This window comes from Mollisia scopiformis, assembly GCF_001500285.1.
Source record: "Mollisia scopiformis unplaced genomic scaffold LY89scaffold_14, whole genome shotgun sequence".
Classification (NCBI taxonomy): Eukaryota; Fungi; Ascomycota; class Leotiomycetes; order Helotiales; family Mollisiaceae; genus Mollisia; species Mollisia scopiformis.
This window is the reverse complement of record NW_017263594.1, coordinates 11,202-29,254: the sequence shown is the minus strand read 5'-3', so window position 1 is coordinate 29,254 and position 18,053 is coordinate 11,202. Positions and strand designations below refer to the sequence as shown.

The 18,053-nt window shown below is 47.1% G+C and overlaps 4 protein-coding genes across 4 annotated transcripts; 3 read left to right on the top strand and 1 right to left on the bottom strand.

Annotated features, from left to right (window-relative positions):
• Positions 1-414: 414 nt before the first annotated feature.
• LY89DRAFT_647393 (Dihydroorotase) lies at positions 415-2,864 on the top strand. Its single transcript, XM_018211955.1, has 8 exons — positions 415-792; positions 928-1,142; positions 1,273-1,324; positions 1,459-1,592; positions 1,681-1,727; positions 1,839-1,917; positions 1,983-2,046; positions 2,124-2,864. The coding sequence occupies exons 1-8, from the start codon at positions 725-727 to the stop codon at positions 2,542-2,544; spliced, it is 1,080 nt and encodes a 359-aa protein (XP_018069950.1). The 5' UTR covers positions 415-724; the 3' UTR covers positions 2,545-2,864.
• On the bottom strand, positions 2,665-10,052 carry LY89DRAFT_719327 (uncharacterized protein). Its single transcript, XM_018218486.1, has 10 exons — positions 9,929-10,052; positions 9,497-9,871; positions 6,313-8,451; positions 5,919-6,264; positions 5,716-5,869; positions 5,083-5,665; positions 5,022-5,036; positions 4,445-4,972; positions 4,177-4,396; positions 2,665-3,469 (listed from the first exon to the last, which is right to left on the bottom strand). Exons 2-10 carry the CDS (start codon positions 9,824-9,826, stop codon positions 2,916-2,918), a joined length of 4,869 nt encoding a protein of 1,622 aa, XP_018069949.1. The 5' UTR covers positions 9,827-9,871; positions 9,929-10,052; the 3' UTR covers positions 2,665-2,915.
• A 99-nt stretch (positions 10,053-10,151) lies between these two features.
• On the top strand, positions 10,152-12,326 carry LY89DRAFT_89013 (uncharacterized protein). The gene is made up of 2 exons (XM_018223492.1): positions 10,152-11,536; positions 11,693-12,326. Exons 1-2 carry the CDS (start codon positions 10,249-10,251, stop codon positions 12,208-12,210), a joined length of 1,806 nt encoding a protein of 601 aa, XP_018069948.1. The 5' UTR covers positions 10,152-10,248; the 3' UTR covers positions 12,211-12,326.
• Positions 12,327-14,998: 2,672 nt separating this feature from the next.
• On the top strand, positions 14,999-16,044 carry LY89DRAFT_670144 (uncharacterized protein; the record flags this gene model as incomplete). The annotated part of the gene is made up of 3 exons (XM_018213144.1): positions 14,999-15,453; positions 15,517-15,778; positions 15,850-16,044. The coding sequence occupies 3 exons, from the start codon at positions 14,999-15,001 to the stop codon at positions 16,042-16,044; spliced, it is 912 nt and encodes a 303-aa protein (XP_018069947.1).
• Between the last annotated feature and the right edge of the window lie 2,009 nt (positions 16,045-18,053).

Here is an 18,053-nt window from a genome sequence, read left to right as displayed (position 1 = left end):
GGGCGATAGATTGGCTGGATCAGAGGTTTCCTTTTCCTTGTCTGCATTTGCGTCGCATCTCAATGGCGTTCGTCAGGATTCATATTCTGTTTGGCTGGAGGCTCTCTCATCACTGCTTGTCGCGTCCAATAGAGATGACTGGCACCATAGAGAATAGAAATGAATAAATCGTTGACCTCATCAAGTAAAATAAATAACGATTGTGCAAAAAGCCGAGCTTCGAAGCAAAGACTTGGTAATCGAGTACATTCATCGAGTCTACCCAGGGAGACTTGAAAACCGGTGGTAGAGCACTGATTCAAGCCCATAGGGACTTAGCCGAAAGCAGCTAGGTGAGGGTGCTACATGATTCGTGTCGAGGTCTTGCTTGGTGCGGCCGCGATCACTAACCCTTGAAGCGAATAATTCAGAAATATTTCACGACAGCAAACGAAGTTTTGAATCAAGACACAACGCCCTGATCACTGAACACTTCCTTGAAAGTGTGTGAGGAGCTCACAGTGTCCACGCGTCGAAGCCAGCACAAGAATAAAGGATCAAATTGAACTTCTTGTTCAAGGACAGGACATTTGTCCTGGCACAGATTTCAAAAGTGAACCCATCTGAACCACATTGCTGCAGCTGTCACGGTCTCCAAACGAATCTTGCCCAGTTCTAGACACAGCTCTTTGTCCTTTCCTCGGGTTCTTCGAAGACTAGTAGCCAGTACCCTCTCACACCAAATATGGCTTCTCTCAGCAAATTTGATGGGCTAGAACTTCCAGCTTCAGCCGACTTCCACGTCCACTTACGGTAAGTTTGCCATGGTTCGGGAGTGGCCCTTTTTCAATTTGTTCGTCCTTATTAGAATCCAGTATCGGCATCCCGGATAAAGATACTCTTGTCTTGCTCAGAAGGATATTGCTAACGTGCTTATTCCGCTGGAAGGGATGGAGCCATGATGGAAACGGTCGTGCCTTCTATCCGACGAGGCGGAGTGAACACAGTCTACGTGATGCCAAACCTCATCCCCCCCCTCACGTCCGCTTCAGATGCGCTAGCCTACAAGGACCGACTACAGAAGCAAGATTCAAGTGGCAAGATCAATTACCTGTTGACTCTCTATCTCCACGAGAAAATCACGCCTGCCGTGGTGAAAGGTGGTAAGTTTTCCCCCTTTCTGCCTTGTTGTTGCTTTCTCGCCCGTGGTGGTGGCTTCCTTGGGACTCAGAAACTTGAAGCCTATTTCTCAGTTGTATTTCTAGCAGTGTCCAGCGCTAATACATCGGACAGCCAAGGCACAGGGCATTGTCGGCATCAAGTCATATCCAGCTGGAGTCACCACGTAAGTGGATTCACTGCCTCATTTGCATAGCCGGGGCTTGACTTGTCTATTCTTCTTTCCCTCCGCAACAAAACCTTTCCTAGTTGCCACTAAACTTTGTCGGCTAAGAGAGATGCTAATTGCTGAACTACTAGCAATTCATCCTCGGGTGTCATCTCATATGAGCCATTCTACCCCGTCTTCCAAGCCATGGAGCAATGCGGCATGGTGCTGAATTTACACGGAGAATGTCCTAGTGGCGAAGACATCACCATCTTGAATGCCGAATGTAACTAATCCCTCATATGTGCTTCTGACGAGCTCCTGTCCCTCTACCTACTTTTCAGAGTGATAATGTATTGACTAATTCGCTATAGCGAGTTTTCTTCCCACACTCAAATCGCTCCACAACAAGTTTCCTAAGGTCAGTTCTATCATCCGTCTCAGTTTTTGGTGTTGCAGAGCAACTTCAGCAGATCTACTACCTGTAAACCATATATATGGGGCAATGGACTAATCTATCTCTCAACTGTAGCTCAAGATCGTCCTGGAGCATTGTACGACACATGACGCGATAGAAGCGGTCAAGGAATGTGGCCCGAACGTTGTTGGAAGTGAGTTGAAATATTTGTGGCACACGTCCAACATCACCTACTGACAACGTATTCTCTGTCAATAGCTATAACACCCCACCATCTCTTCTTGACAATTGATGATTGGGCAGATGATCCATTCTGTTATTGGTAAGTGACAGACTCCTAGTCCCATGGTGATATATTCGTATCATACAATCTACTTACACTAAGTGTGTCTCCTGCAGCAAACCAGTTGCTAAGCTCCCTCGTGATAGAGAGGCTCTTCTCAAAGCTGCCGTTAGTGGAAGTCCCAAATTCTTCCTAGGTAGCGATTCGGCTCCACACGACCTGGCGAAAAAGAAAGGAGGAAGAGGGAAGACGGCAGCAGGAGTCTTCACCCAACCATACGTTACCCAGCTCGTCTTGGACGCATTGGAGCTAGCCATAGAGCGAAACGTGATTTCAGAGCGAGATGTGTCAAAGGAGATCCTAAGGGATTTTCTAGGTGGACATGGCAGGAGATTCTATGGCATCACTGATGGTAGTAACGAGAAGATTATACTGCGGAAGGGAAGCGAGACCATCCAAGAATCGTTCAAGGGTGATGGGGTTGAGGTAATACCTTTTAGACGAGGCCAGAGCACATGGAGCGTCGAGTGGAAGTGAGCACCATGGAGCAGTACTGCGCTACATTGGCATTTCACAAATGCAATGCTATATTCTGCGCTGCATGCATTGCGCCTATGGGTTATTCTATGAATTCACGGGCTCAAGCTCAAGATACTCGTAGACATTATGGCATGCATGCTCTAATTTCATTGATAACGTGACGGCTATGGAAAGCGGGTGCAGTGATGAGAAATCCACGAATCTAGCGCTCGCTAAGTCTAGTAGGGCCGAAGTTCCAGTGACAAGATCTGGAGTCTCGCACTCGCTGTGCTGGCGAAGTGGCCAGTCTTTTCGAGAAAGAGGAAATGTAGCTTTTGTGTACAGTACAAAAACAAGTTATAGGAAAGATCCCAGATCATAGCCAAACTTTAAATCTTCCTTCGCTGTGTCCTTTTCGAGAGCTCGAGCCTTAACACTGCACGGAGATCGTCAATACCAGCCTGAGCTGCTAACGAGCGGGTATTATCGAGTAAGAGGCGCAGTCGAACTTCCGAGCTATACTTGGGGCAAGTGCGAGAGATTTTGAGGTGTGCAAGGCCACATTTACCGCAGAGATCCTGTAGGGGACACGGTCCAATCGGATGAGTAGACCTGCATGATTGGCAGAAGGTTGGTGTACTTGAGGGGATGGGACGGTCAGAGTAATGTTTCTGCAGGTTTCCATCTTTGTATTCATGCAGAGGGAGGTTTGAGGAAGGTTTGATATGGCTGCGATTATGACTGGTGCTGCTGAGTTCGGGACGGCTCGAATGTTGGCTCGTAGAATGACCGCTTCGAGAAGTACTTAGGAGTTTTTCTTGTATTGGGGAACCGAACCTGGCTGCCGTGGGCTGGAGCCGTCCTGGGGGGCTACTTCCCGTGCTGCGACTGGGGATGTTTTCGTTCTTGGATTGTTGGACATTGTCATATCCGTCATGGTCGTCTGCGTAAAATCTCCGTTAGTAACGATCGATGCAGAATGGTCAAGAGACGAATCATTGCTAAGCGAATGCGCAAATGAAGTGGGAATTAACAGCTTCTTGAGACTTTGCGATGTGTCCATAGGACTCTTGTTCTCAAATTGGGGTCTCTTCTTAGGGAATGGCTTTGCCATGCCTCTATCTGACATGGGAACCTTTGCTTGATCAAGGTCCAGACGTGTCTCGTGAGTTCCCACTGAACTGATACTAGAAGAGATTCTTGATTTGACATTTTTCAACGATGTAGCAGATTCCGAGTTAGGTTTCGCTTGAGCCTTGCTGCTATCCTGCACGATTTGAGAAGCAGGCTGAGATGAGTGATGTTTGCTGGTAGTCTTCCGCAGTTGTGCATTACTCGAAGGTTTTTGGATGTTTTTGGCCTCCATGCTCTGCGTAGTGCGTGATTTCGGAATGGCGGCTGGACGTCTTGCTTTGTCGATCTCAGGTGTACTGACATTGCGGAGCTTGATCTGCATTACAGAGCTTTCTGTTTTGCTACCTTTTGACATCTTGTTGCGGTTACTTGCAGTGCCTTGCTGCTCTCGTGTACCTGCTGGGTAGTGTAAAAGATTGATTCCGCCCCCGGTACTGTTTGTCACCGCAGGGCTTCGCTTTTGCTTGGAAGAATTGACACGCTTTTGAGGTGTAAGAACGCGTTTCTTTAGCGTACCTTTCCTTGAGCTTCCGAACTTGGAAGGTGTGCCAGAATGAAGTTCTCGAGCATCGACCGGCTCTATATCCGAATCATCATCTCCGTCAGAATCATCAGCGTCGGGAAAGTCCAGGTCACTCGCAGAGTCGGCTGGTTTGCGTTTGCTCGGTTGCTTGAGGGGAGACGAATCTGGCATATCATCATCCAAATCCAAATTGGATTTTTGATAGTCGATAGTCTGTCTTCATGTAAGTAGAATTCTGTCGCAGGTCTTTCTCTTACTGACCTGTCTTGCTCTTTTTCCGCGGCCGAATGTTTGCATATTTCGGGCGGCTTCGGCAGCGGCTTTTGCTTCGCGCTTCCTCAATATCTTGTCCCAGAAGTCGGAATTTGGAGCAGCTGATTGGTGCTCATTGATTTCGATATTTTCTGTGAGATCGCCTTTATCACTAGCCCAGACTCGGGCAAACTTAAAGTGAGATTCCGCGGTCTTCTCCAGATCTGTAACCGTTGTCTGAGCCTGTGCTCGATCCAAGAGCTGGTCTACAGATGCTGAGTTGTAGTGGACATCATTTCGATCATCGTCATTGAACAGTGCTTCTGCCCCGTGCTTGAGAATGCTTTCCAGGTCCACATGGGTATCGTCATCTTCCTTCATGCTTTCAATAAGAGCATGATCAAGAGACATTTTCTGGCGACCAATCTGTACGATCTTCTCTTCGGCGCTGTCCTTTGTCATCAGCTGAAAGCAGAGGACAGGCTTCGTCTGTCCAATGCGGTGGGCACGAGAGAGCGCTTGAATATCTTGATGAGGCTAGAAATGGTCAGCTTAATCACCAAACGAGCGGACTGGAAATAGTCACATTGAAGTCGGGGTCCTAGGTTAAAGTTAGCTGAGTAAGAAGCCATGAAGCGATCGCATACCATGATAATAACGGTATCTGCTGTAGCTAAATTGATACCAACGCCACCAGCTCGAGTCGAGAGAATGAATGCGAAGTCAGGAGAATTGGGAGCATTGAACGCATCAATTCGCTTTTGCTTCTCCAACGCTGGAATGTTTCCGTCCAAGCGTTGAAATCTAAAGCCAAGCCCGTTGAGGAAGTCCTCAATTATATCAAGCTGATTCAGAAATTGACTGAATAGCAGAACTCGATGGCCTCGTGCTTTCAATTTCGGCAACATCATCTCAAGAAGTTGGAGTTTTGCAGAGGCGTCAATTAGATTCCGATGTAGCGCGTCCTTGGGTAAATTCCTCTCCTCAACGGCAGCGCTGTAGACGAAGGGGTGGCACAGGCACTTCCTCAGCTGCATCAGGATATTGTTCAGATTGCCCCTCTCCGTCGCCTTCAAAGAATGTGTGTCGTGGCCAAGGATGGATTTGATAAGTTGCCCGTTCTTTTCCAAAATTGATTTGTATAGTCTTTTCTGCAGCACGCTCATGGTAAGAGGTAAGATGACTTGTGATATTGAAGGCAGAAACTTCAGGACTTCACGCTTGGTACGTCTTTAATAACGTTAGCTCAGACATGGGACAAGCGAGGCGCATTTGTATACCTCAAGAAGAACGGCCGGATAAGTTCATGCAATCCAGGCAAGTTCTCTCTCGTCAATTCAGCATATTCTTCGTCTAATTCAGTAGCGTTGATCGAGGTATCCAGAAATTGAAGTAGATTAAACAACTCGCGCTTGTTGTTTTGGAGTGGAGTACCTGTGAAAATTAGAATGCAGGGTTAGACTCGCAATGTTGAGACGCATACCTGTTAACAAAACTTGAAAAGGGACCTTCAATGCCTTCAAGGCACCGTACAGTAGATTGCCGTCATTTTTCAGACGTTGGCCTTCATCAACGATCATACCTGCCCATTTAATTCGACGAAAGAATGACTTACTGCTGTCGTCAACGGGCCCTTCGTAGGACGTGACTACAACGTGAGCTCTAAGATCGGAACAGCCACCTGGATAGAGCTCATACTCCATTGCCATGTCACGAGCTTTCTTGCCTCCATAGAATGCAACGACTCGAAGATTGGGGGCCCATTTCTTGATCTCTCTCCGCCAATTTGGGCATGTTGAATTTGGGGTGACTACCAGAAATGGCCAACACTAATTCTGTTAGCAAAAAATTGGGGGCTCATCTAGGATCGAATTTACCCGAGGATTTTCTTCGACGAGTGCGGCGATGAACGATATAATTTGGATAGTTTTCCCGAGGCCCATCTCGTCCGCCAGGATGACGTTCTTCATTTGATGGAAGTTGTATAACAGCCAGTTCAAGCCCTGCAGCTGATATGGCATCATGTCTCCTCCACTTAAGGCAGAAGGCTGCTTCTTAAGCTCGTCGAAGTCCATCGAGCGGAAGTGATCAGTACGCTCTTTCATTGTCCCAGCTGAGGGTTGTTTAAAATATTTCCCAGCAACATACTCGTTGTAAGCCGCCACGAAATGAGTCCATCGCTCTCCATCGTCAGGGTCTGGAGGATCTTCCCAAACTACTTCATCATAGCTGAGTCCTTTGAATTTGACGTAGACTTGATCGACCATCTGGATGGCGGCCTTATCAGCTACTTCCGACTGGGGCTCGAAATCGTCGTCATAGTCCACATCGAGGACAATCTCAACACAAAGAAAGTCCTCAGGTATGGCTTCTTCCTCTGTCCATTTAGGGAGGTTATTTGCACCTTCGTCGCGCTTGAAGAAGGCCTTTCTCATAACAGCAGCTGTGGTTCCCCATACCCAGCCTCCGGGCATCCAGCTGCACTTGAAGTATGATTGAGCTTCCCACTTGATAAGGTATTCCTTCTCATCCTCTCGGAACTCGTCAGCTTCTTGGCCGTTGACGTAAGACAACTGATCGACTGGTCTCCAAGCAACTAGTGTTTGCACTTTCGCAGAAGTATCAAGGCAATCCTTGCATCGCCACTGGACTTTGTATTCGTGGAATCGGTCTTTATGAAGTTCTTCCACATCCGAGGAGGTCTTCGACTTCTTGTCCAACGGCGGAAGATGCTCAAAGTGAAAGGCTTGCTGACAAGAAGTGCATCTGAACAAAACGTTCTCAGGATTATTGAGCAAGTTTTCGGGGACATTGGTGATTGGGTCTTCCCCGTTGTTCTGTTCCCTCAGCTTTTCTTCTTGTTTTGCCGTCTTCCTAGACGTGAAAGCCCCACAGGATAAGCCGTCCTGCTTGCATGACTGACAGGCACCTAAAATTGGTGCGAGTTCATCTTTCTTGGCAGCAGTGCCGATGCATCTGCGACACTGCAAAATAAAATTTTCATGGCCAACTTTGGTGACCAAGTGTTCTCTACCGCTACGATACCCAAGGCAGACTTTGTGGATTGTGGTAGAGCAACCTTGACAATAGACCAAAGGACTATTGCCTTTGTTAGACTTAGATCCTACGCCATTGCAGACGTCACAGGTCTGTCTGTGGAGGAAGCCAAAGGGAGACTTGCTTGAGATAGGCTGAAAGACCTCACGCACGCTGATGACTTTAGGGTCGTTGTTCAGGGGTGTATCGTCCGCGTACATCTCTTCATCCACATCTCGTTCCTTCATGCTTTTGATGGCCCTGTCTCGTCCGGAGCGTCGACTCGGCTGTGGTCGTTCTGGTGAAGCAGATGAACTGCTGTGCTTGCGCGGTCTTCCTCTCTTGCCTTTCGAAAGGGATCTGCCTTTGATGTGTCCTGTGCGACGTTGCTGCTTCAAAGGCATGAAACCAACATCTGAATCACTCTCATCCTGCTCCCCGTTCGCCAGCTCATCGGCATCTTCGTCCTCATATGATGGTCCAGTCTCATAGGCATATTTCAAGGTTGACTGGCGAGAGTGAGTGTCGGTTGACCGAGTGGTTCGGGTTGATCTGCGGGGACCCAAGGATGTACCGCGATTCAATTGAGGACCTCGTTTGGCGGAGGGAGCATCATCTGTGTCTGAACTCTCTTCTTCGTAGAATTTAGGATTTGCGACTCCCCCTTCCCGGATTCTGCTACTCTGGCGAGTACTGCTCCTGGTTGACTGATTCCCGGATTCCTTGTCCACACGACGCCTCTTAACATCAGTCTGGCCAGCGTAAAGTTCATCTTCGTCGGAGTTGAATTCCATGTTGGAACTGTCAACGTATCCGGTATTGCTTGTCTGAACCCGCGTTCTTTTGCCAACACCGTTGGAATTCATGGTTGGTCCTTCGGTCAAGCTCTTGTTAGTTTCTGAGATTTCAACCTTATTGGTGTTGTAGAAGTCGAGAGCGTTTTGGCCGTTGCGAAGCTTCAAGAGTTTGTGCTCGGATACCTGTGTTGCACGAAAGTCAGCGCTGATATCTGGTAACGTGGCGAAAGGGGTCTCCATACGCGAGGGCAATACGTGAGGGCTTTAGCGAGAAGCGAAGCGAAGGAGAAAATACTCAAATAATGAAAGAGGTTTGAAAAACACGAGAGACCGCCGCTCAGGAAGGCAAGTTCTTGTGCGTGCTCGTATGCCCTGTTTGAGCGATCTAGCTGCAACGCTTTTCTTTGCAGTGTGGGTCCGTTGACGAGGGTAGAGGGTAAAGAGTAACGAAGGTCAAACGAAGTTGTGTTCCATCCATAAGTGACATGTGCCGAGGTAAGATGAAGTTCAGTGGAGCAACAATGAGTGGAGGTTTGGTGAATAATAAGGAAAGGACGGACAAAACAAGAGGGAAGAGGTGATAATGGTTCCCGCCTTATTTGACAGATCTTGGGTGTGATCGCGCGATCAGTAAATTTTGGGGGCTCCCGGCGTTCAGCAGTGAGATTGAGATTGAAATTGAAATTGGAGCAAGAAGTAGAGCGCTTGGCACGCAGTAGCCTCTTGTTGCTACAATTGATCTGAGGGCATGACGAAGCCTTTGCATGTGCTGGAGCAGAGCCGAGCAGAGAGAACGGAACGTAAATAAATCACTTGACAGGTGACATATCTTGAACTTGATCGAATGTGGCGGTAGAAAGTTGAGGTTCAATCATACGGCTAACTGAGTTGCAATTGAAGTGCATTTAAGGGATCCGTGCTCAATACACTTCCGTTGCAATGCAAAGTCAATGTGCTTCTGCCATTCTGCCAACCATGTATGGCTGTTCACAAGAAAGTGCCCACGCTTTGAAGGGAAATGGTGTATACCCCTGAAAATATAACAAGAACATTTGCATTGCGACAGAGATACAAGGCATGTACGCCATCTTGGCAGACATGGTCCATATTCTGAAGTGGAGAATCTGCAAAATATTTGCCAGTACATGCCGGTGTGGATAAACCTCATTTGAATTTCGGAACGCCCAGAACATAGACCAAGATACAATCGAGAATGCTAGCTACTTACTTCTTCTTGATTGCCGTCCTCATACTCGATTTTGTATCGGTGTTCACCATTTGTGCCTTCGAAAACTTCTAGAATCGAGTCTACGGTAGTGTGTCCCTTAAACGGTTGATATTCCCAGGGGTTCTTAGGAGGAGATAGCAGTACCGCAACAGCAGACCCGTGTCGCTCAGATTGTGGTTTAGGAGGGGATTTTCGAAATCGATGGGAAAGAAACGATGAAGGACCAGGAACGCCACTCTCTTCATCCGGCACTGGCGTGTGGATGTTATCGGCCTGCGATTCGGAAGAGGAGTCTGACTCAGAATCAGATACATGCCGACTGGAAGTCATTCTGACGCGTTAGAAATCGAGTTTTGTTCGATGTTGTCGAAAAAGCTATGGCCGTTAATGTCTCTGCCGAGAACCAAGCAAGCACCAGCGTGGAAGACCTACTTGCACCCCTCCGCGCCCTTGCGCTCGCACTTCTCTGCGTCCGACCGTTCTCGGTTGAGCCGAGTGTCAGATATGCTGGTGATTCTGGGACATTGTACATCACCGCGCAATAGGTGATGATGCATGCACAGGTAAGACACGCTTTTTCTCTGGCGACGACGAGACGACGCGACAGAATACTTGCAGGCTTACCGAGACCAGGCCAGATAAGATAAGGAGTGACGCTAGCCTCGATAGGAAATTGAAAACTCACGCCTGGAAGTTTTTCAATAGGGAGCCGGCAGCTTCACTTCAGAGTGCAGCGGCTGTAGTGCAAGGCAATGCACAACTATGTTCTGTCAACGAGGACCACCGGCTTGAAGAATCTACATCGCTCTTATCATGTAGGCAAGGCAGCATCGGTCAATACTGCGATTGGGCGCGTCCTCCGGCACCATGCTCCTCTTGCGGGCAAGAAAGTTGTGAAGAACGAACTGAGGTCGGAAGAACGGGCAGCAACGAGCAGATCAAGAGATTCTGGCTTCGCTGGAAGGCGAGACCATTTTTCTCAACCACGGAGATCTTTCAATGGCTTCGACGACACAAGAGCTGGGACACATTCGTCATTCCATCGAACATCAGATAACTTCTCTGGTCCATCGCGCGAAAATTATCCTCCTTCATTGAAACAATCCTCAAAATTCAACGATCGACCTCGACCATCCCGTGGGGAGACTCACTCTGCACACTTCTCAAAAGGGCCAGACCGGTCTTCGTACAAAGATCAAAAGGCTCCTTTCATACGCACGTCGTCTGGCCAGGAACGAACTGCTTCTGAATCATTGGATTATCCTTCTCTGTCCTCTCGCGAGAGGCCTTTTAGACCTCGGACTTCTGGTGGGTCCCCGAACACTTCCGGGCACCAGACATTGGCAAATACACATCAAGACAGGAACTTTGGTAGAAGTCTTGTGAATAAGTACCGTTCTGGTCGCGATTTGGGTGAAGGACAATCTCGATCGTTGAGACTAAAAGATGCTTCATCTGAACGCAAGACACAATCATTCTCGAGGGAACCAGTAAATAGCTCGTCTCATGCTCGTGGTCCTCCAGACCGCGCTCGCCTTCCCCATGCGGCCGACAAATCACCTGTAGTAATCCCTTACACTACCCCAGCTTCTGAGTTCTTGTACGGGACATCAGTAGTTGAGGCAGCTCTAATGAGCAGACGGATACCTCGAAGAAAACTATACAAGCTATACATCTACAATGGAGAGAATCGGGAAGGTGGTGAGCGTGATACTCAGCTTGAGCGGCTCGCCAAAAAGCATGGCGTGGAGGTAGTACGTGTTGGAAACGAAGGATTGCGTCTGATGGAGAAGCTGAGCTCAGGGCGCCCACACAATGGCTATATTCTGGAAGCCTCCCCGTTGCCCCGATTGCCTGTTCAAAGTTTGGGAGAACTTGCTACAAGAGAAGGTCGGAATGGCTTTCTTGCGACTCTCGGTCATCAGTCACGAGAGGAGGCTGCTGTCAACGGGGTCTCCGACTTCCAACTGACGAATCCATCTTCTGGGAAAATGCCATTAGTCCTTCTACTCGATGGTATCGTTGATCCAGGGAATATGGGTAAGTGTCGTCTTTTCCTCATATAACTCGCTTCTTCTTCTTCTGCAACATGCAGGTCAAAGGTGCTTCAAGATTACAGGTCACTTAATACAATACCTCTCGACTCCCCATTAAGTTGAATCATTGGAACATTAACTGACTCTGTTCTGATGACAGGTGGAATCTTAAGAACCGCAAGCTTCCTCGGTGTCTCAGCCGTAGCTATTTCTACTCGCAACAGTGCACCTTTCAGTCCGATTGTGCTTAAGGCTTCCGCAGGTGCTTCTGAGAACGTGACATTGTTCTCAGTCAGTACACCTGCTGGTTTTATAGTCGACTCCCAAAATGCTGGCTGGAAAATCTTTGCCGGCGTGGCGCCTTTGAATAACAAGGATGCAACAACGCCACGATCAGTGTCCACTGATGAATTAGGGGATCCCTTGTCCGAGTCACCTTGCATTCTCATGTTGGGTAGCGAGGGTGAGGGCTTGCGCTGGAATCTGAGAAGCAAAGCCGATGTGGACCTGTACATTCAAGGATGTGGCCAGAGCCACAATGTTGATAGTTTGAACGTCAGTGTGGCCGCCGGCATACTTTGTAGTGCTTTCCTCAAGACAAACAGCAATGCAGAAGTAGCCTTGTTAGCGACAAAATATTCTGAGGTCGAGGAGGTACCGAGAGCTACTATGTTTTGAATCTGCCAGAGCTATATATGTCGTCGGCAGTATGTATGATTATTGTAATGAATCAAGCTAGCTATGACAGGTCGTCCGATTATGGCATATCATCCGACTGTGGGTATAGAACAAGTCCGCTGCTGGTCAAGCCACTATAATGCAGTCTAGAACAACGATGTGGCTTCTTTGCGCTCCACTGCAACTCGGTTGTGCTTAAACAACACTCCATGATAGGTAATATTTACTCACCTATTGATCCATGTAAGTGTTTACCGACTCCCGAATCAATAATAGCCGCCAGTTCGCTTCTGAGAGATCAGCGAGCAGAGGACCGGCTATGAAATCATTCAAACCTTTCCATGTAAGAAATTCGTTTAGTGGCAGCGAGTCAAGTACCGGATAATGCAGTTGATGAAGATTATGCGTCGAAGCATGACAGTTGCAGCTTGGGACAAGGCTGCAACTGAGCTGTGTGAATTGCTTCCCCCATCTCAAGACCTCCGCGTTGACGTCTCTTGTAGCTGATTCTCTCCGAGTGTCTCGCAATTGCCAAAGAGATGTTCTTGTCTGGTGATTAAATAGAACACGCATCAACTCTCGGTTTCCACCCCCGGCCCACAATGCCAATAAGTCAACGCCTAGGTTTTAAGTACAGAAGCTACTATATTCGAAGCTCTACGGTTCGGCTATATCAGACCTGAAAATTGCGGAAGCGACCTGCAAACATTGCTTGTTGCTCCTTGCAGTTCAGTATGGAAAGACTAGCAGCAGTGTTGATAGAGTGACCGATAGGTACGGTTCAAACCATTGGGTTGTTGCTCTTGCGTGTGTGAAGGAGTGGGTGATAATCGCGAGTCAGATGTACAATCCCTGTTTGAAACGCCACCTTCGAATCATTGGAGTTAAGTTCGCCAGTGTATTCATGCATAAATACGGCCCACAATACTCGATCAATGTCGGTTTGAAAATCAAAATTACACAAACTGCAATGTGGTCGTGTAGATGTAGCGAAGAAGGGCAACTTTTGGTAAAATCTGCTCTGGGGAATACGGCAGTTTGGAACCAAAAGTCGACTCCTCAATAAGTGGGTAGGTAGCCCAAGATCCGTAGAACTTCCCTATAGCCATCTCTATAGTTTATTAGAATTCATATAGAGATTGTGTATAGTTTTCTAACATAATATCGGACAATTGATACATTCATTGTTAAATATACATACTTAAGCTACTGGACTACGCCACGTCATAATCTCGCTAAACTCAGGGGGTTCGCTTAATGAACTCACTAAATAATTTCTGTGTATTTTGACTTTAAGGTTATGCTTTATTTATTAGGATGATGATGCTAAAAGCTGGACCCAAAACTGCCTGGTCTAGAAAGTTCTGGACACGATATTTAATTAGTTACTAAGAGTCGCTCTCTCATCTTTAAAAGCATTTGCTTTGCTTGTTTCAGTGAGGCGAAGTTTCACAACATGACGGGAATTTAGTCCAGTGTCACCCAGTGCACTTCATGATTTTGGAACAATTACGGATAATTCTAGATCCATTATACCGCCGATTGTTTAGTTTCAAAATAGAATCACTGTAAAGTATCCAATCACGTGGTATTTTACATGCAGGGAAGGGAACCCATTTATTTAAAGGCCAAAGCCCCCGGTAATCCTCGTCTAAAATCTACCTACGTACAGAGATAGGATTCTCAAGTGAGAAGAATTGGCTCCCTGTCTACAGTACCCCTCCCACCCCCCCGGCGGCCCGCCCCCTGATCCTTTGTTAGTTTGCCACAAATATGGAGACTTGCTGCTTGAAAGTATGATGGGATTGCACGGACAGATTCTGTGTGAATATTAAAATTTCCACAGCAACGGAAATCTTGAAAGCAGCATAAGTTTTCTCCTCTTCAAGTTACTTCAAAATAACCGAGTGGCAAGAAACTAACAAAGGATCAGGGGGGCGTACTGTAGTCACAGTACTACTCGCTGTGGTATTCTACACAATTTTTCTGATTTCAACCGTGCTCCACCGAAAAGACCCTGGTCCCATTGGAATCGGGAAGCGACCACATCCTTCCGAACCTGGAATTTGACTAGAGAAATACAAGGGAACGAGATGGGGAGATTTGCATTTCCACTTTGCATCAGCAGGAAAGTGCAGCGACAGTTTTTGTATCTGCTTTCAAGGCTTCTTGGTTCTTGGGTTGCAGGACATGCAGCAAGCTGATTCGTCAGTTCTACTTCACCACTCGGAACCTTCAATTGGATCTCTCTGTTTTTGTGTCACCATATCCAATGGCTACTGTTGCATAGCATCTTTCTATAGATGTGGCTCGAGTACGGCGATATGCAGGTGCATCTCTTGTTCCGAACTGAAAGGGCGATTCTTGGACTATTCGCTGCGAATGCTGGGAAAGTTTTCCACAAATGCACGATCTTCCACTCATAACGTTGTCTTGAACACAAATCAACTGGGCTCATAACGCGCCTGTTGAGTTGCAACTCGGTGCAGTCGTCGGAAAGTCTTCCAATAAGGGCCTGCGCTCGGATAAATACTCTTGCTAGGGCTTACTCTCAATCAGCTCCACACAAGAGCAGCGTGTGCAGAGCCAAATCAATAAATCCACATGGGTTGCATTCCATTCCGTGTGAGCGCCTTATGGTTATTTCATCTTTCTATCCTTTCTTTGTTTTTCGCAGACCGATCCGAATCTTCCTCTGCTTCCAAGTCAATTTTATCCATACACGTTGAGTTTTGCCCTCAAATCTGGTGATATGACTCGCTAAATGCATACAGCATTCAATTTTATGATGGCTATCTGGATGATTTCGTCACACAAGCTGCACAACAACACTGTGCCTCTTGAAACTAATTATCTTGATGCGCAATTCCATGTTGCTGCAGCCTTATGGGTCCACATCATTCTCATGACTGCGGCTTCGATTTTTATGCTCCCAATGATCATTGTATTCAGAGATAGAAACCATCCTTGGTACATTGCTTGTAGGGTTGCTACGGTCATTTCGATGGTGCTTGGAACTGCAGCGACCTACGTCGAGAAGAACGGACTACTGTCATCATCTCATGGCGCCATGGGATACATCGTCATCTTTCTTGTCGTGGCATATCTCTTCAATAATGTGTGGCATAGGAGGTCTTCCATCCCTAGACTTACAAATAAGGTTCGCCTCGTGTTTCAACACGTAATTTTCGCCGTCCTCCCGATACTCTTCTACGTCGAAATTCTCCTAGGGGTGATCACCTTGTGAGTTCATGCTTGCCATACCGTACTCTTTCTTTGAGTTGCGACTAAACTCTATGGACACAGATTGGGATTTTGTTCCAGTCCGTACACCCAACAATGCTTCGGTCATCTAGGAATTGGCAGTCTTTACCTTCTCTACTTCTCATTCTGGGCGGCTCTTGTTCATAACGCATGGGTGATCTCCCATCCGATGCTAACATCGGAGGTCCTGGATGCTGCCTTTCTTGTACCCTCTGCCTTGGGTCTTTCACGTAAACTAAACACTGATTCTGCTTCATTGCGGCGTGATGCTGACTCTGTGTTCAAATCTATAGTTTTCGGTCATGTAAGTGTGCAGGCTCAATGAAACCTTCATGTGGAAAGTTCTCCGGTTTTCTGATGTCGTTTTCGAAACAGGCTTGGGGCTACCCTTGGGACGACGAGTCCGTCCAACATGTCGCCGTTGGCATTTTCGGTCTTCTTGCAACTGTCATCGGTACTTTCTCAAGAGATTTAGGTGGAAAACCTAAACGTAATATCTTTCCTGGTCTCGTTAGTCATAAAACCTACCTTTTGTGGTCTGTCACTGATGAGCCAAGGTCTCCTGTATAGCAGGCTATACGTTTCTCTCCCATCCAGCCAAATCGAATTACATCTTAAACGCCTTACACCGGGCACTCGGTTGTTTCAGTGTCGGGATAGGGATTTGTCGAATTCTTGATGTGGTATTTGTTACATACTCGACCACTCAAAACAGGCGATCGAGAGAAGGCTTGAGGTATGATAGAGATAAGTCGACTGATGGTGGACTAGCGGGACCATGGAACGCTCTGGCGAGCTTCCTAGGGATAACCATGGGACTCATAACCATGACTGCCCATGAAGAGCAAGCTCAGGTGTTAGAGAATTGGGGATTACATACATCAACTCTGTTTATGGTGCTATTAACAATAGGAATCGCTGTTATGAATTGTAAGTTATGTTTCTTTCATAAAAATCAACAAAGAATAATTAGACTCGGAATTAATATAAAATAGATATTTTTATTATAATAATTCTAGAACGTAATAAATAAGTTTACTTTTAATTGCGATAATTATTGAAGTTTGTAAAATTTCATATTTAATAAAAATGCAGAAACTTTATTATCACGGTTCTGGTGATATTATCGGGTATATCACGTGAAATGTTTCATTTAATGTTTGAGCTAGTGCTAAAGATTCGGCTTATCTGGCTTCAGCATTTTTCCAATTTTTTAATTCTTTGTTTATTATTCACAGATTAATGCGTACGTTTTAATACTTAGTCCAGAGTGCGTAGCTGTTACGGATCACCTGCTTGCTGATAAACGCTGATAAGCTTTGATAAACAAGATCACGTGTGTCACAACGCCAATTGTTACGGATCGTTTAAATTAATCGCCTGCTTAGTCGCTGTCACAGCGCCAGCTGTTACCAATCGCCTGAGCCAATCGCCTGCGACAGAGGCCAGGCCGGGAATGGTGGCGTTCCCGAGCTTTAAGCCTACTAGGGCTTAGCTCCTCACATGACATCCCCTTACTTCTAACATATATATGTATATAGATCTCTCCTCCTCTCCTTTCTTCTCTCCTTAGCTTTAGATTCTAAATGAATAGCCCGACGTTGCGTCGCCACCTCACACCATCGTCACAGTACTGTCACATTATCTAAAGCTCTTAACCCTACTTGCCTGGGAAGGCAATTCAAGAATATCCCACCTAGTACGATTTGTTTTAGGCTCGCTGCAGCCTTGATAATAGCACTTGACGCGTTTATTTTATATCTTTACAATGGCCGACATACGTACGCCTATTGCACCCGCCGGAGAATCGATCGGAGTAAGCATAGCATCGCCCGCTACTCCGAATCTTCTCTCGGCTGATCCAAGAGTTGCGCAACGACGAGGCGGTCGAAGACGCGGAAACCGTACGAGGAAGAACGGCTCTCCTGCGGTTCAGCCCTTAGTCGAAGACGCTAGACCTTCTTAGAATCTCAAGGAAAAGGGGAAAGCCTAACTACCTGAAATCTCTGTGGCTAGTACGTCTTCTAGTCGACGCTCCCTTGCAGGAACTAGTCTAAGTATAGGACCCCAACATTCCCGACAATTTACTACGCAAACCTTGGAATTGTCCCTAGAGGCCTACGACGCTATCCTATAACGTCTTGTATTCCTGGAACAAGAGAGACCCCTTCTCTAGAAGCAAGCAAGGGATGCCGTACGAAGCGCCTCTCGCCACCACCAATAGCCCTCCAGAGCCGGATCTCGACGCTCTGAATTAGGGCACGTAAGGGACGCGGACCTCTTTGCTTCGAACCCAAGGACCCATTTTATGTTAGGGGCCCTCCCTAACAACGACGATTATCCTTCCTCGGACGACTCCTCGTCCGACAACGACGACGACAATAGCAAAGACCCACTCCCTTCTATACTAAGGCGCTATCGGTCCGAGCGACTTACCCCTGGGCCCACCGACAAGAGAAAGGAACAGTATAACACCCGGTTCCCGGACCCACCTTAGCTAGACGATAGTACTAATCCTACGTTTTAGTCATAGATCCTTAGCCTCTACGGAAAACTCCTTGCCTCGGGATACATAGATA

What these genes read in the sequence shown, in the direction of transcription:
- LY89DRAFT_647393 (XM_018211955.1), top strand. Translation starts at nt 725, where the DNA reads ATGGCTTCTCTCAGCAAATTTGATGGGCTAGAACTTCCAGCTTCAGCC. An exon ending in TATCCAGCTGGAGTCACCAC is followed by an intron (nt 1,325 to 1,458) that starts GTAAGTGGATTC and finishes CTGAACTACTAG; the next exon opens with CAATTCATCCTCGGGTGTCA. An exon ending in GATGATCCATTCTGTTATTG is followed by an intron (nt 2,047 to 2,123) that starts GTAAGTGACAGA and finishes TGTCTCCTGCAG; the next exon opens with CAAACCAGTTGCTAAGCTCC.
- LY89DRAFT_719327 (XM_018218486.1), bottom strand. Translation starts at nt 9,826, where the DNA reads ATGACTTCCAGTCGGCATGTATCTGATTCTGAGTCAGACTCCTCTTCC. An exon ending in AGGACGGCAATCAAGAAGAA is followed by an intron (nt 8,452 to 9,496) that starts GTAAGTAGCTAG and finishes CGTGCAACACAG; the next exon opens with GTATCCGAGCACAAACTCTT. An exon ending in TTTTCAAGTTTTGTTAACAG is followed by an intron (nt 5,870 to 5,918) that starts GTATGCGTCTCA and finishes TAATTTTCACAG; the next exon opens with GTACTCCACTCCAAAACAAC.
- LY89DRAFT_89013 (XM_018223492.1), top strand. Translation starts at nt 10,249, where the DNA reads ATGCACAACTATGTTCTGTCAACGAGGACCACCGGCTTGAAGAATCTA. An exon ending in CGTTGATCCAGGGAATATGG is followed by an intron (nt 11,537 to 11,692) that starts GTAAGTGTCGTC and finishes TTCTGATGACAG; the next exon opens with GTGGAATCTTAAGAACCGCA.